Below are 15577 nucleotides of genomic sequence, written 5' to 3' on the forward strand. Positions count from 1 at the left end.
GAGGTGGCTGGTCCCTTCACGTGCGCTGCGTCCTCGCGCACCTAATGTTATGTTTCCGCTGGTGCTTATACGGTGGACCAATGCCTCCTCTTATAGGAGGCATTGGGTGGACAATATGCTTCCTTTTCAGCGTCAGACGGGTTCTGGCGAAGTACCGATAAGCGAGGTACCCACTGTTGGTTTTGTCGTTGGTGCTCATGCTGTGTTTGTAGCCGGTGCACATTGCAACGTCCGCAGCCGCGGTAGAAGCGAGCTCGACGCCTGTTTTCTATTTCTGCTTTTATTGTGACAATTGTATCGACACTCCAGGCAAATTATCGCTGTCGTCGTCGCCGTGATATTCCGTATAAAGTCCATAAGTCATATGACTGAGCGACCCATACACTGTGGGGGCGAGAAAAAGCGCGTAACACTGAGCCGAAAAGCATTGCGGCTTGATCGACATTATCTTCCCACGCGGTCAATATTCGGGTTAGTTGGAGGTCACGTGATTAAATGTGCGCATGGGGAGGAGAGCACGCGTCTTCCCATCTAGCCCTGCCGCAGCTGCGAATGACTGTGCGCGGTTACAGTGTACTAGATTCTAGTACACTGTAGCGCGGTTGACGCTTACGCGGCTCGCGTGCCGTATCCAATTGTTGGTAGTCATTGGGGGCTGCAATGATCAAGGGCGAGCAGGGATGGCTGCTAACTTCATGCGCGCTGTCTTCCTCCTTAGGCTGTTTTTATGCGCCCCAAGTGTTGCAGATCGCATAGCCTAAGTTAAGATACAGGGGTAATTGGAGATCGCTGACAGAGGCCGTCCTGTAGTGGACATAGAAATATGCAGATGATGATGATGAATCTAATTTTCGGAGTCGCGGTGAATCGCATGGCTGTACGAGCCGTTAGTCCCCGCTACCGGCGTTTTTCATAATGCCAGCGTTGTGATAGCGACTGCTCGTGGTCATCCAGCGAGATATTTACAGGCTTACATGGTCGGTGCATTGTACGATGTTTGTTATTTTAAGTTTCAAATCAGTAAGTAAATGTTACTACAATTCATACAGGCGATATAACCAACGTACAGACTCGTGTGAGGGCCGCACTTTTTGCCGCAATTTTGACGAGCCTTACATGGGACTGGGCCATTTTATCTAATTTTTCCAACTACGAGTACGAAATCCGCCGTAAACCTCCGCGATCGCCACCATTCGCCATCTATAGCCGTGTACAACTTTAGAAGGCAGCGACATTTGCCCCTCAAAGCAATGGGCGCGCACTCTAGACTGACGTCATGAGCCGGACGGCCGGTGACCCCGCCGAGAGGACATGGCAGCCCGCGCTTCGAGCTGGGCCGAGTCGCGTGAGCGGGACTATTTCTTTAGTCGCGGTGGCAATCGACTGCTGCGCTTCAGTCATCAGGGCGGGGCACCTCTCCTGTCTTAAGTTGTAAGCGACTTTTTATATATAGTTGCGACGCGCGACAGTACGCTGCGCGGGAAAATTCGCAGTGAAGCGCGATCGGAATCAGCGCTAAACACGATTGCTTCTCGGTTGAGCAAAAAAAAGAAAAAAAAAAAAAAAACACTATTTGCTTTCAAGTTGGGGGTGCGGCTCTTACACGGATTTATACGGGAAGAATATTCCTTCGTGTCTTATGCTTCGCTATCACTAATACTGCTTCGCCTTTCCGGCAAAACTGCAGCCTCAGTTTTTTTTTTTTTTTTTAATTCTGAGTCCTAGTAAAAGCTCTGCTGCGCATGACTGCTATTGATTTTGATTTCGAGTGAATCCGGCTTGGATTCACTCCCGTTACTAAGTTAATTATATATATTTATGACATCTGCGTGCACGTTGCGATGTTTCCATCACCAATAAATGTTGTAAATTATTATAAGTTTTTTTTTTTTATGAGTCGCTAGCGTTACCTACTGGAAAGAGAAGCAATGCTGAGACACATATCATTCAGGTGCATTTCACACACAGTTGATAAAAGACTTTGCCGAAGGGGTCACAGAAGTCTGCAGGTCTTTTTCATTGTCAAAAAAGCGCGCAAAGCAATTTGTAGCGAGTTGAACCTACAGCAACATATTCATTCTCTAGACATGGGCTATCCATATCATTAGAAATAATTGTTAGCTGGCTACCTCTTTCTGATTAAAAATATAATAAACTTTGTCCTGCACACACATTGAAATATAATGTGTCAGTGCATGATGTGCACACTGGAAATTAAAATAACATGTTGAAGTGAAATACTACGGATGAGGTAGCCACCGTTGGTGCTTCTAATGCGCTTGTTTTCCTATTGTCAGCATTTTCAGAAATAAAGCGAAAGTGTGAATAAAAGCCGTGCACATCCGCGTCAACAATGGTGCAATTAGCTTTTAGCCACATTAAAAATTTCAGGGAAAAGGTAGAGGCAACTTAAAAGAAACCATAAATGATGTGGGTAACAGGACCCTGGTAATGATATTTTAGGAGCGGGGGGTCTTCGGCATCGCCGGGGATCCAGCCCCCCTCCCCGAAAAACTCCGGAGGGGGCTCGAGCCCTGGTTGCCTGCGTGCCCACACGCAGGCAACCAAAGCGTGCACTGCCGATGTAGTGAAGCAGATAGAGGAAGCCATTTTTCACGAATGCGCTTTCTGATTTTTGAGAGAAGACGTTGTCTATTAAACAACGGTAAACTGTGCTAAATGTTAAGAGGAATGGAAGAAACACATATGACACTCTTTTAGACTGCACTTCTGAGTGTCGTATGTATTTCTTGCTTTCATCTTAACTTTTTGCGCAGTTTACCCTTCTTTCAGTATGAATCAACTAGCCTGACAAATCTTAATGTTGTCTATGTCTCTCCGTCTCCTGGTATAGTTCAATTCCGATAACAATCGCTCCACGTGCTCTGCGAGAAAGCAGACGCCCAGGCGATGTTCATAAACACTCCGAAGATTCTTCGAGTAAATACGGCATGTGTTCTTTGTAGCGAATTCTAAAAAGCGTCAAGTCTCAAGAATGACTAGAGGGTAAGGCGGGAGGGGGGGGGGGGGGGGCTTGTTTTTTTTTGAACCGGGCCCTCAGCACTTAATCCGGCCCTGCTGATGCAGTGTGCGAGGCAGTTGCGATATCTTGATACAACGCACATCCTCAGCTAACACCCTCACTTCAATTGTGGGTTACGGGACAGGACCTTACATTTTAAAAAAAGACTTGGCTGGGTGAGCTATGAACGTTGCTTTTGGCAAACAAAATTCTATAAAATATTGTTATGGAGCCACTTGCTCAAAGTCAGCCACAACATAAGAACTGCATAAGCCTGAAGAAGCAACAAGGGTAGAGGAAAGTTGGGTGGACATCAAAATGCTACATGTCAAGACACCAGTGAGAATAACGGAAGACCTTTATTATGCCTAGCAAATTATCCCCCTCTCCCTTCTTGTTTTTGAAACAGAAGTCATTGTAGTTCAATGCTTCTCGTATGTAGCAGGGTGCATGTCCCTGCTTATCTTGCTATCAAAGTAGTGACGCAAACATTTACAAGCAGACATCCCTTGCAGTGCACACCGTCCACATAGCATTCAACAAAACATGCACCCTGTATAGAGATCACAGTACACCATGTGATAGCTTTTGGAACACATGTGATAAATGGCCACAGAGCACCATGCCATTTTTTTAGCTCCACAGAGATCAGCAGGCAAAAAAAAAAAAAAGATTCCTTTCACCTCAAGATAATTTGTGCTCAGTTATCTTCTTGATTAGCCCGTTAAAATACAGGGGCATACAATAAAGTATTTCGTATGTATCAATAACAACATTGAAACCAACAGATTACATATCTGGGTCCATAATGAATGCTGTTATTATGATAATGAGAAAACTCGTATAACTGCCTGGGCAGCCACATTCACTTCACAGATGCCTGCACCACAAACAACTGCCCATTCAAAGAGACAAAATGTGCTGCTCAGAATATGAGTACCCCCCCCCCCCCCTACTTTGTTCATTTGTTGTTGTAAATTTCATTCTTTTGATAAACAGTTTCTTGAGTCCTTTACTGTTCTTTATTCAAATTCTGTAACAATGTTAAACAAAACTTTGCCCATATAAAATTTTTGTTTCTTTTTCTTCCTAGGGCTTGGTATAGCCAGCTTCAACTACATTCAAGAAATCTAACATTATGCAGCCTTAACCCAACAAACATTCAAGGTCCACTCAGTGACACATTGCAACTACACAAAGAAAGACATTGTGGAATGACAAACAAAAGCAGCAGAACAGAACAATAAATTTTGGTGAAAACAAGAAACTTTAATTAAGCAGGAACTGCCATGCCAAACACTCTTTACATTTGGAATGCATGGGTCATGTTAAATGTAGGTTGCAAGGCACTTCCAAACAAAAATTAACATAGTACTGGCAACAATTAAGAGAAAAGGCACTGTATGTAGGCTGTACGCAGTAAAACTCCTTGAAAATTCTATTAATCTAAGAAAGGGAAGACTGCACTTGTAGAAGCACACAGTAACAAGGTCGCTGTGCCTAGGAATGTGTAATAACCCCACACGCTGAACAATGCATAAGAAATATACACCTGAGAGTTCCACAAAGTTTGCGTGAGTGCAACAACAAAACTAAGTACCCTATAATAATTAAAATTTAGCTGCAAGAGGCAGAAAAAAATTAAGAGTGGTGTTGAACATATGACATGCTCCCTATTCTTGGGCTTTCATCTGAAGGTAATCAAGGCCTCTGCAGGTTTTAAAAATTTGCACTATCATCAGCGTACATTTAATCATAAAAAAGCACGCACCACAGGTCGTTTGTGCCACACTGCCCTTCTGTCACAAACATGTAAGGCACAGGGTAGCTTATAAGCCTTTCTTCACTTCTTCATCTAACCTAATATTACAACCTCTCAATCTCTTGTTGCCTTCATTGACGAATATGATGAAGCAACCACAAAGGTACCCTACAAAATGAAATTGCAAAATAACAGTAGCTGTAATGTAGCCAGGTGCATGTGTGCACATGCTTTTCTAGTATTCAGCCGCGAATGCGCCAAATGTGCATAAAACTGCTCGCTTCAGGAAATAAACTTCATCTTCGTTGAAGCAAGGGAGCAGCGAGTTGAGTTACTATGTCATCCAATTTGCTGAATGTACATCAGCATTTCAAATATGCATGGAGAAAGCATGTGCCATAGCTGCACCTTTTGTGGCTGAGCTGTTTGCTGTTACAACTCTAGCATGCTAGCCGGTTTGTGTGGCAGATCAGACTGCCCAAGATAGAGCTCATATTGCAACGACCATTCCATCATGCTATGCTGCTTGCAGGAAAAAAATCAGTGGTCAAAACGAGTGTAAGGTGGGGTCTCGTCTCGGACAAGGCCGTATTTGCGTCGGATGTCATCGTTGCGCGTCTTGCGCTCAGCTCGTCGCTCATCTGCGCGTTCCTGACGCTGTCTCCGCTCTTCTTCCATGCGAGCCATGTCGCGCAGCCACTTGCTGTTCTGGCGCTTGCGGCAGCAACAGCAACAGCACACCACTAGTGCCAGCAACAAAGTGCCGACAACCACGCTGATAGCAATCACGGTGCCTTGCAGAGAAACTGTATTGAAGGAAATTATAATGACCAATACAAGCAGTGAAGTAGGATGCAGAGTAGTAGTTTTCAAGCAGGAACATGGATGCCAAAATGTACAAGACCTCAGCTGGTAGATTTTTATGCTTTCCACAGTCTCTTGTATAATACTAATACAGAACCTAAACCTACAAACAAGATGTAAACTGTGTAAATGTGTGTATGAGTGCATGTGCTCACAAAACATACGTCAGAGGGAAAGAGGACAATGAATACCTCCGGTAAGTTCTTGAAAGCTTTCTGCACCGATTACCAATTGAAGTGGCAGTTAACGAAGAATAAGTCAAAACTTACTGCAAGCACCTGCACTTTTTTTCACCTACACCCTATGTTGCATGGTACACTTAGTTTCCAATCACAGTGCTTGTCTGCACAGTACAACAAACAGTCTCAAGGCTACAACAAAATTCTGCCCTTGTGCCAATAAAATCCATAAATCATCATCAAGTGGAACATTGCAGAAGCTTGCCTGTCTCAGTGTTCAGCGATTGACAACTGGCCGTGACTACATTTCTTTCAAGGCTAACGAATGTCAAGCCCGCCAATTGCTGGCATATAATAAAGGACTTCCATGTTTCGACACAGCTTTCACATGGTTTGAACGCTTCCCTCTTACTGCTGGTATTAGTGCCTGCCTGAACCAAGTGGCATGCTGCAATAGCTACGGCTTGCACTGAAGTCCGCTTACAAGTAATAACTACTGGGGTCTAAAAGCTGTGCAGTACACTACGAGAAACTACGCAGTAGGTGACAGATTGGTTCTAACAAGCTGTGTTTATTTAATATTCACTTAAAAGAAAGCTTTAGCTCGGGGGCTTCTATCTGAATGCATAGGAAAATAGAAATAGTTTTTCTTGGCAGCGACTACATCAAGTTTGATGATGTTTGTTGCATTTAAAAGAAAAAGTTAAAATGTAGTGACAGTTTATTGCGAATTTGCGATTTACGCTGTCAATGTTTTAATTAAAGTTGGCAAAAATCGCAAATTCTCAGAAAACCTATCAAGTTTCTAACTCTGCAAATCAGCAACGAAAAACAATATTACAATTCTGTAAATTACACCAAATGTTACTTCTAAACCGGACAAAATTTATATATTGTTACATGGCTCTCACGCGAAGCACTTAGATGTGAGTAAAACTTCAAATTCAGGTAAGATATAAAGTTACATATCGAATTTTTCCGCTTCGGATGCTCTAACGGGTGCAATTTACAGAAGTGCAATATCTGTTCTTGGTTTAGAGCTATGAATTTGTTAATTTTATGCTTCTACTTTTTTCAATCCTACAATTTTTTAAAATTACCTTCAAAAACTTTAGGCCTTAAATCAAAAGTCCGCTTCCAAGAGTAACTAGAATTTAACTTTCTCTCTCAAATGCAACAAACTGCATTGAAACCGGCCCAGTGGTTATCTCTGAAAAGCTTTCCTGCGTTTTACATGTATTTGAATAGGCGACATCGGAGTTGGGCCCAAGCTTAAGCTTCCTCTTAACTATAAGAACTTATTCACAATTATTTTGCATCCATTGCTATCCAACTGCAGCAGCCAGGATTTGACTGTTGCATCATGTCCAAATGCAGAATGTCACAGAATCCTGTCTATGAGGTGAATCCCTACTGTGGAACATCTATACAATGGACATTTATCTAATGCATTAATGTATATAATGAAGTCGTTCTAAAATGTTTCTCAAAAATATCAGCACGTAACAAATGCTTATGAGAGGGATATTGGATGTAACCAACATATTTTCGTGTTGGATGCGGCTTTATTATAATAACATTTAAACTGTGCATCACTAAAAAAGAAAATATTACACGGAAGGGGAGAGGACAGATGCTGTGGAAAATATCACCATACAAATGTAGAGAGCAGAAGCAGGGAAACTTACTAAAGCAGACGCCCCAGTATACTTCTGAGAAGTAGGCACACTCATCATGGCTTGGGATTAGCCTCTTGTAGGGATAGAAGCCGCATCTTCTTGTAGTAGAACAGTAGTAACACTAGAACGGCAAACCAAAGAGGTAACTTCAGAAAAAAAGACAGTGCCTCGCTTCTGAAGTACCCTCAGAAGAAAACGTAAAATGCTGAAGGAAAACGGTTGTATATAATAGGCTAAACACGTTTTGGCTTCCGCATGAAGATCTTGTTCACAAAGCATAAAGTGCTTTCTTTTTAGTAAAGAATAAATGTTTTTAATGTTAATGTTCTATGGCAGTTTCTTTTCAGAACAAGGCTTCCAAGTGGAAGCTAAGACATCTGTTAACCTATTAACGAAACATTTTTTGCCAGAATCCTACATTTGATATGGATTTACTACTTGACTAAGTGAAATGCCATCAAACTGATTATTTCTAAAAAATAAACTCAACTGTTATGCTTAAAGAGACTATAAAGAGAAAAATATATTTTAGCTGTGTTAGTAAATTACCCTTCCACAATGCAAAAAGAAAAAAAGAAGCTACTCTCACCATGAGACAACGCTTGGTAAGCCAGAAGAAATACAAATACGAAAGAAAGGCGGTGCCGCTGCCTTGAAATTCCAGCACCAGCTTGCGCTGATGTTATGGATTTTGATGCCGTCTGCTGAGGCCTAGTTAGGCTTTCATCGGTAAATATGGACTACATAATATTCTAAAAGAGCCAAAGAGTGAACTTCGGAAGTTTGAATAACTTTTACTGAACCACAATGGCTAAAATGTGAAAAAATACTTTGCAATTCGTGGCGTCAAGTTGACGTACTGGCCCTGGGGTTCAGCGAAAAATTCAAAAATGAAACTTTCACCATCATTCTTTCTTCAAATAAGCAGCCTATTACTGCAGAATCAAAGAAAGTAGATATATTCCAGAATGCTTCATCAATCTAAACTGATTCGGTATTTCACTCTAGGGATGCAACTGTGCAGAGTAAGGATAGTTTTCAATAATTTAGTGCTTTTCGTGGTTACGGTTTCATGCCACGTCGACGATATATTCCTATCGGCGATGCGAATTAAGCGAAGCCAGCCACACTTTCACGTACACTCCGCCCCCGCGGCTGATAGCGTCGCCCGCACTGGGATGACGCTATCATGAAAAGCGCCAGCAGCGAATGCTTCGTCTGCCTCTCGCTTCAACGGGTTTTCAAAACTCGAGATAACGCAACCTCCAATATTAAACGCGTGGGAAGACAGCTTACATGATGCCACGCCGTCTCGGCACGCCCACTCTACACACGTGGCAGATTCCGTCTAAAGCAGGGTGCGCGGCTGCGTATGCGCAAAGCCGTGCTTACAGCAATGCGCAGCCACGGCCGAGGAGGCGTGCGCCAGAAATCGAGACACGGGCGCCCCCACTTGACCCCCACCCTCTCGCGCTTGATCGCGTTGCCGCAAGCTTGCTCTCCTCCCTCTCTTTCCCTTTGCTCGCACGGGAAGGCAGTACTCGTGAAGCCATCATCTTTCTTGTCTCACCCTCCCACGCTTTCACTCCCACCTAAAGAACACGGGGCGCGATGGGATTTTATCGCACTTGGACACGACGCTGCTCCACTTTGGTGGTCGCTCTTCGCGCACAATTTGACAGGGTGCGTTCGCAAGCAGCCGCTTGTAATCAAGCACCAATCTACATCCGCGGAGGTTTCTATTTATTGTCTCGGTATTCCTTTGTGGAGGCAGTAAAATTTAGTTATATTGAAATCGCGTATAAACACACTTCGTTATATCGAGGTTTTAAATACATGGTGTTCTATGGACAAGAGGTTATGAAAAGTCAAATACTTCGTTATATTGAGAATTTCGTTATATCAAGGTTTAACCGCCGACTACCCGCCTGCTTCATTTATATGGTGCTATTCAATGGCTGTTAAAAAGAAATTGGGCAATTAACAGCTCCGCCAAGATTGCTTGCATAGTATACCATTTCTTTTTGGCTCGAATAGCTTTTTTTTAATTGCATGAAGCATATAGTGCAATTCGGCCTGCTCAGGTAGGTTACCTGAAGAGGCGACCATTATTTGCCTGACAAATCACAATATCCAAGTAGCTAATTAAAAAGTTTCACTATTTAACCTTTAAACTGTTAACGTTAGGGCATGCATTTTGACTGCAAAATTAAAGTCAAGCAGCAGTGAAGTCATGTTGCTTAGCAGAACTCTAGCGCCACTTTTGAGATATCTGTCAGCAAAATCTGCTAAAAATGCATTGGTATTACAATCAAGATTATCCTGAGCAGCTTCTCACACACTTTTGGGAAACTGTTAGCTGTAACGCCAGTGTATTTCGTAGCACACTTTAAGGCTGGATATAACGGTCAACAGTAATTTCTTTACCTTCCTTTTCATTTTATTGAAAGAAAAAAAAAAACCATCCAATTACTACTCTGTCTACTGTGAAATAAGTAGGTTAACGCATGACTAGTTGTGGGTTAGTACACCTGTGTGGGCATGGTAAACATAAATGTTTTACCCATTTGCACATTTATTAACATTTCAAAAGTACAGCCAAAAAAAAAAATAGAATATCTTCCAATCTCTATGCATCTTAAACTTGGTTTAAACATCCAGTTAATGCAAGTTTTTTAATTTAGAATAAGTCTTAACTGTTTAAGCATGTAAACAGCATGAAGTACGAAGTGCTGTCCTGTCTGCTTTTTTCCATTCTCTTTTTTGTGTGTGTTCTGGTGCATTTCAAGATCTGTTTTATGGATTATGTCTCCTTTAGACATGAGCACATTGTACAAAAATTTTGCTAGCCTATGCTGCAGACACTTCCTAGAAGTTATGACGTCAGTACATTGTATGTGATGAACAAGTTTACTTCTCATACATACCCCAGTGCCAGCTGCTAAGCAGTCGGAACAAGACGTGTTTGTCTTCTGAGCACACGCTGAAAAACAAAATACCAGCTGTCAACAGCATTGCCACGAGCTCAGCAAATGCAAAAAAACAAGGCACGATACGTGAAAACATGACTGTTGGCTCCAGTAAGCAAGTTATCTGAGTACATACAAGAGAACAACTTGCAAATTTTAATGCAATATCACATTGCTACCATTTCTCAGCAAAAAAGTGCAAATTAATGATAACTGCTGCTTGAAAGAAACAAAACTGATGTTATTAGTGGGACAAATAGACCACTAATGAAGAGTTAAAAGTAAAAAGATTGTAATGGAATTGTTACGTTATCCCACCTAGAGGTTGCATGTTTTAACGATTCTTTCATTTCATAATCAATTACGCAAAGTAGGCAAAACAAATAACGTACGTTTAGGTGCAGGACATGCAAGATGAAAATTTTCATATAGCAAAAAAAATAAAAGCCCTAGAATAACAAGACATACTTTGATGCTAAGTCTGTCTCTCCATTTATTGCTGCAACTTCCTCTAAACATTTGTTCCATCTTAAAAGCAAACAATTTTCAGCTAAGGCTTGATTTCTTGAAAAAGCTGAAATAGTACTTTACATCTGCAAGCTTGGCCCAACGCAAGTGCTACAAGCTTACACCCTGCATACAGCAAGGTGGCACAGGATGCTTGCACAATGCCAACAGCTCTAGTGATATGTACAGCTGCACAGTTGTCATGCAGTAATCGCTCATCAGCTCTTTTTGACAGACAAAAACAAAGATAGAGAACTAAAAATAATGTGAATAGAAGCCTGTCGACATTAAATGAGTATCGCGCAATAGCAGCTGAAGCTACGTGCCGAGACGCTGACCATATAACATGCCTCACAATAACAGAATGCAGCTGAAAGAACAACCACTTCATGTGCACATATGGCTGAAAGCAGCACTTGGAATGAAGACAACAGCATGTCCTAAATGTCCAATAAACTATTTTATAGAAAGTCCGCATCAGACTGAACGGATCCACCACATGCTTTCCTTTCAGTTCTCAAAAATTGCCAAGCAAAGCACTTAAATTAGGGACGTCTTAGCATACAGTACTTTAAAGCTTGATATTTCTTCAGAATTTATCATTGTAATTTCTTAGACTATCAGTTACTTCTCACACCATTTACTTACATCTCTCCCATCTCAAGTTCATTTTACATGCAGCCAAAATGTTATGTGGTATGTACTATCGACCAAAAAAGTTTATGGACCATGAGATCTCAGAAAACGCTAAATGTCCAAGCAGCCTTTAAAAGTAGCCAGTAAAACGGTACATCACAATGTAGTTCGCACAGTAGAGGCTGGAAATGGGAATACCACGCTGCGTTTTGAGGTTGCGGAGATATTCAACTTTTTGTCAGATCCCTTTTTTGGTCGATAGTACATGAGAAACAAATATAAAAAACGTGAAAGCTTCATGTTCAGATGAGTTCAGCCATTACTTTAGTTTTTTTGGAGCAAATAGACATGTTGCATTGTTTCATACAGATGGTAAATTCCCCCTAAAAGAACGCAGTGGGTATTGTTCATGGAGGTTTTGAAGGCAACTTTATTAGGTGCATTAGCAAGTGATGCAGAAAATGGGCTCACCTTACTATTGTAACAAGGGATTCCAGAGTTTGTACTCATTATCATGTAAAGCAACGGTACACTAAAGTGTTTTCACAACTTGAAATTGTGAGTGATAAGTTAACTTGCCTAGAAATGGTCCAGTGAGACGGTAATTCCGATACTCACTGAAGTTAATCTGCATTGAACTTCCTGGGAACAATCACAAGTGAAGTCAAATGTACCTGAAAATTACTCGTAGACATGCTTGATCTGCATTGTTTGATATACTCTTCACTCAAGCACGTTCGACAGACCCCTGATGACGCTTTTAATAGCCAAGCACAGGACGATTCTTTACATGCTACTAATACAGGTGAGCATGCATCTCACGGCTAGGGGGCCACCGCGACACACGGCATCAATTGAATGCTGCTTGTAAACGCTGTCACAAGAGTGCATTGTTGGATGCAAACAGGCCAGAACGCAGCCGGGACTGTCGGCTCGAGCGCGCAAATGGCAGGAAGGCAAGCGCCCATTAGTCACGGCCAGACGTCAATCAAAGCGTCATAGCACAAACGTGCCGTGACCGATCACAATAAGAACCAGACATTGCGTTGCGCAGTGCGCTAGATGCGCACATACCGCGGCTGAAGCGGAATGATGCGGTGGTCAAAGTCACAGTCGAAAGTTTGCGCGCTCCGCTTTTTGAGGCTTCGAATAAAACCACGGTGCAAGGGCTTGATCCCGACGCGAAAACATCATGTAACGCAAACACAAAAGCGACAAAATTAAATGAGGTGTATCTTCATTCATTTGCGGCGATGCACGTTATCGAGGCTAGTAACAGCGCAGTCGGGAAAAACCACAAGTTCGCTCGTTGACGTTAACACCGATTGAGTATTTTACTCATTTCCTGAATGCGGGCTTTGCGCAAAGTAATACAGCGGGGAAAAAAAGAAAAGAGGGCTACTTTTGTGGAATGTCGAATCATCCGCAATATTTGCGCTTCGTTATGAAAAATCGTAGTCCCCCGTTGCGATAGCCTCCTCCTCGCAATTCAGTCATCAATAGGGCCAAAGGAAATGCCACACAGTACGCTCGAGATACACTGCAGCGGAAGCATTTAGTGCGATAATAACGCCGAGGGCAAGTGGGAATTTCAGTCGGCGTATCTCTGGTCTCGCCGACACTTGTTGAGCTCACTACAACGCGATGGGGAGGGTGAAAGTCTCCGACTGATACAACCCAGAACTGACATTTGTCAAGAGCAATTTCTAACTTTACCTGTTTGCGGGGATATCGTGGTAGACACCGGAGACTCAGTTGTCATGGCTGGAACTTGATTTGTCGTTGCCGCAGGTGTAGAGTCATTGGTAGAGTCAGATGTAAACACTACGGGCGAGACGCAACAGGCGATAACGAAAAATAACGTCGCACTCTGAACGTTGCACATTTCTAAGCTTCGACGCAGTCCACACAGCACGTCCGAAGGATCACGCTTCTTTTATCGATGCGGGAGCGGTGAGGCGTTCCCGCAGCAAGCGCTTTCAACTGGCTCGTCGTACGCACAATGAGGAAGTTCGATGCAAGCGAAATCAACATGCGAACGCGGGCCAGGCAACTCCGCCAACTTCGGCAACTCACACACTCGCATGAGAGAAAGAGACCACGTGATAAAAGTTTACGCAAGCGCATGACACGCATCACAGTTCTCGGAGTCTAGAGATGTTAAATCTAGTCTCGGGGGCGTTTTTGATCTCGTACTTGCTCCAAGTCCTCACTGCTTTTCGATTAGTCATTTGTTTTGCGTTAAACAAAGGCCCTAAACTTCTAAACTCTAGAAAATATAAGTAAAAGCCTCAGATTGTTCTAAATAATTAAATATAATAGTATTTTTTCAGCAGCCAGTTTCGGTTTCGTTTGTCAGGAGGCTACTGGGTTGTGACGTAATGAAACCGTTGTGGTTTCGTGGGAGCAGGACATTGCCAACGTTACAGATAGAGTATAGAATTACCTAATCTATTGACGTTTGACATCGCGACGTTTTTGCACTCGCTCGGTGGCTTCGTATGCTGCTACTCGATAGCTGTGAGGGTCGATGTAGCAGCACAATAGCGGACAACCGAGCGGCGTAATTCATTTTCCAGGGCAGCTCATGGGCAGCTGGGCCACGACCTCCTCTATAAACTTTTTAAAGCTTATAAACTCTATAAAGTTTATAGAGGAGGTCGTGAGCTGGGCCATGCATGAGCTGGGCCCTCGGACTGTGGCGCCGCCGCACGGGAGCACGTGAACCACGGCTACGGTGGCACGGCCGCCTGCATGGAGGAAGGAAAAAAAAGAATTAACCGCATATCCACGGGGTGAATGATGATGAGTGGGCGAAGCTCCGGAGGGAATCATCGGTAAACCATGAATCTTCCGTGTAATTCGCCCAGTCTCGCCGCACTAAATCGAACGATTGACTTCCACCAATGACACGCGCCATATGTGACGTCATTCCTATTTTATAACAGCGCCCTTCATTATCATTGCACCATCTCCCGCTTAAGGGGGCGCTAGCACAAACGCGTTAGAAACGTGCAGTACTCTCTAGTAAGGGGGAGAGGCCACAGCGTCTTACCATATGGTCTTACGCAGCCGTTTACACATGCCGGAACGTGCACCGCGTTTGCCGACGCCATCACATGACTGCTGAGAGAGTATAACCCCCGTATTCACAAACGCTCCTCGACTTGAACTTGACTTGCCACCGCCTTCAACGCGTTTCGAACGCGCTGCCCAAGGCGGTGGCAAGTCAAGTTCAAGTCGAGGAGCGTTTATGAATACGGGGGTAAGGCGGAGAGGCCACAGCGTCTTACACCAGCTTCTTACACGGGCCGTAACGCGCTAGCACAAACGCGTTAGAAACGCGCAGCCTTTCGTTAATGTTGGGTATTTATTGTCATCGTGGTGCGTGTGTCCATGTGCGGTTCGTGGCGTAGTGGTTAGCGCCGCGCGTTCGGAAGCGAGGGGTCCCTGGTTCGATTCCGCGCAACTTTTAGAATTTTTTTTTTCTCATAGAAGTAGACGTGGCTACCTACTACGACGACTACTACTACTACAGAGGAGGGACAGACCCACACCCTAAGGAGCTTCGCCCCTAAAAACTCCATGGCCTCCTGGATCGACGCGCGCGGCAGGGTTGCTACTTGCGAATGGGGCGCGCGTCGAATGGGACGGCCGTAGCAACCCCGCCGCGTGCGCCGATCCAGGCGGCCGTGACGGTGGCATAGAGAGAGAGAGAGCAAGGAGAGGAAAGGCAGGGAGGTCAACCAGAATAGCATCCGGTTTGCTACCCTGCACTAGGGGTAAGGGAAAGGTGAAATCGAAAGAGAAAAATAGGGAGAGAATGAGCACTGAGTACACATGGGACGATGTACAGGGACACGTCTCTTAAACCGGTGCCCTTCAAATACAGTACTAATGCACGCAAAACTTTTTGTGCCAGTGACGGGTGTAGCCACGGTCCGAGTATCTTTGACTCA

At 43.6% G+C, this 15577-nt stretch overlaps 1 protein-coding gene across 1 annotated transcript; it reads right to left on the reverse strand.

Moving 5' to 3' along the window:
- Positions 1–3362: 3362 nt before the first annotated feature.
- Positions 3363–13709, reverse strand: LOC119442307 (pituitary tumor-transforming gene 1 protein-interacting protein). The gene is made up of 4 exons (XM_037707140.2): positions 13335–13709; positions 10434–10489; positions 7516–7627; positions 3363–5590 (listed from the first exon to the last, which is right to left on the reverse strand). The coding sequence occupies exons 1-4, from the start codon at positions 13501–13503 to the stop codon at positions 5325–5327; spliced, it is 603 nt and encodes a 200-aa protein (XP_037563068.1). The 5' UTR covers positions 13504–13709; the 3' UTR covers positions 3363–5324.
- Positions 13710–15577: the final 1868 nt, after the last annotated feature.

This window comes from Dermacentor silvarum, chromosome 2, assembly GCF_013339745.2.
Source record: "Dermacentor silvarum isolate Dsil-2018 chromosome 2, BIME_Dsil_1.4, whole genome shotgun sequence".
NCBI classification, from domain to species: Eukaryota; Metazoa; Arthropoda; class Arachnida; order Ixodida; family Ixodidae; genus Dermacentor; species Dermacentor silvarum.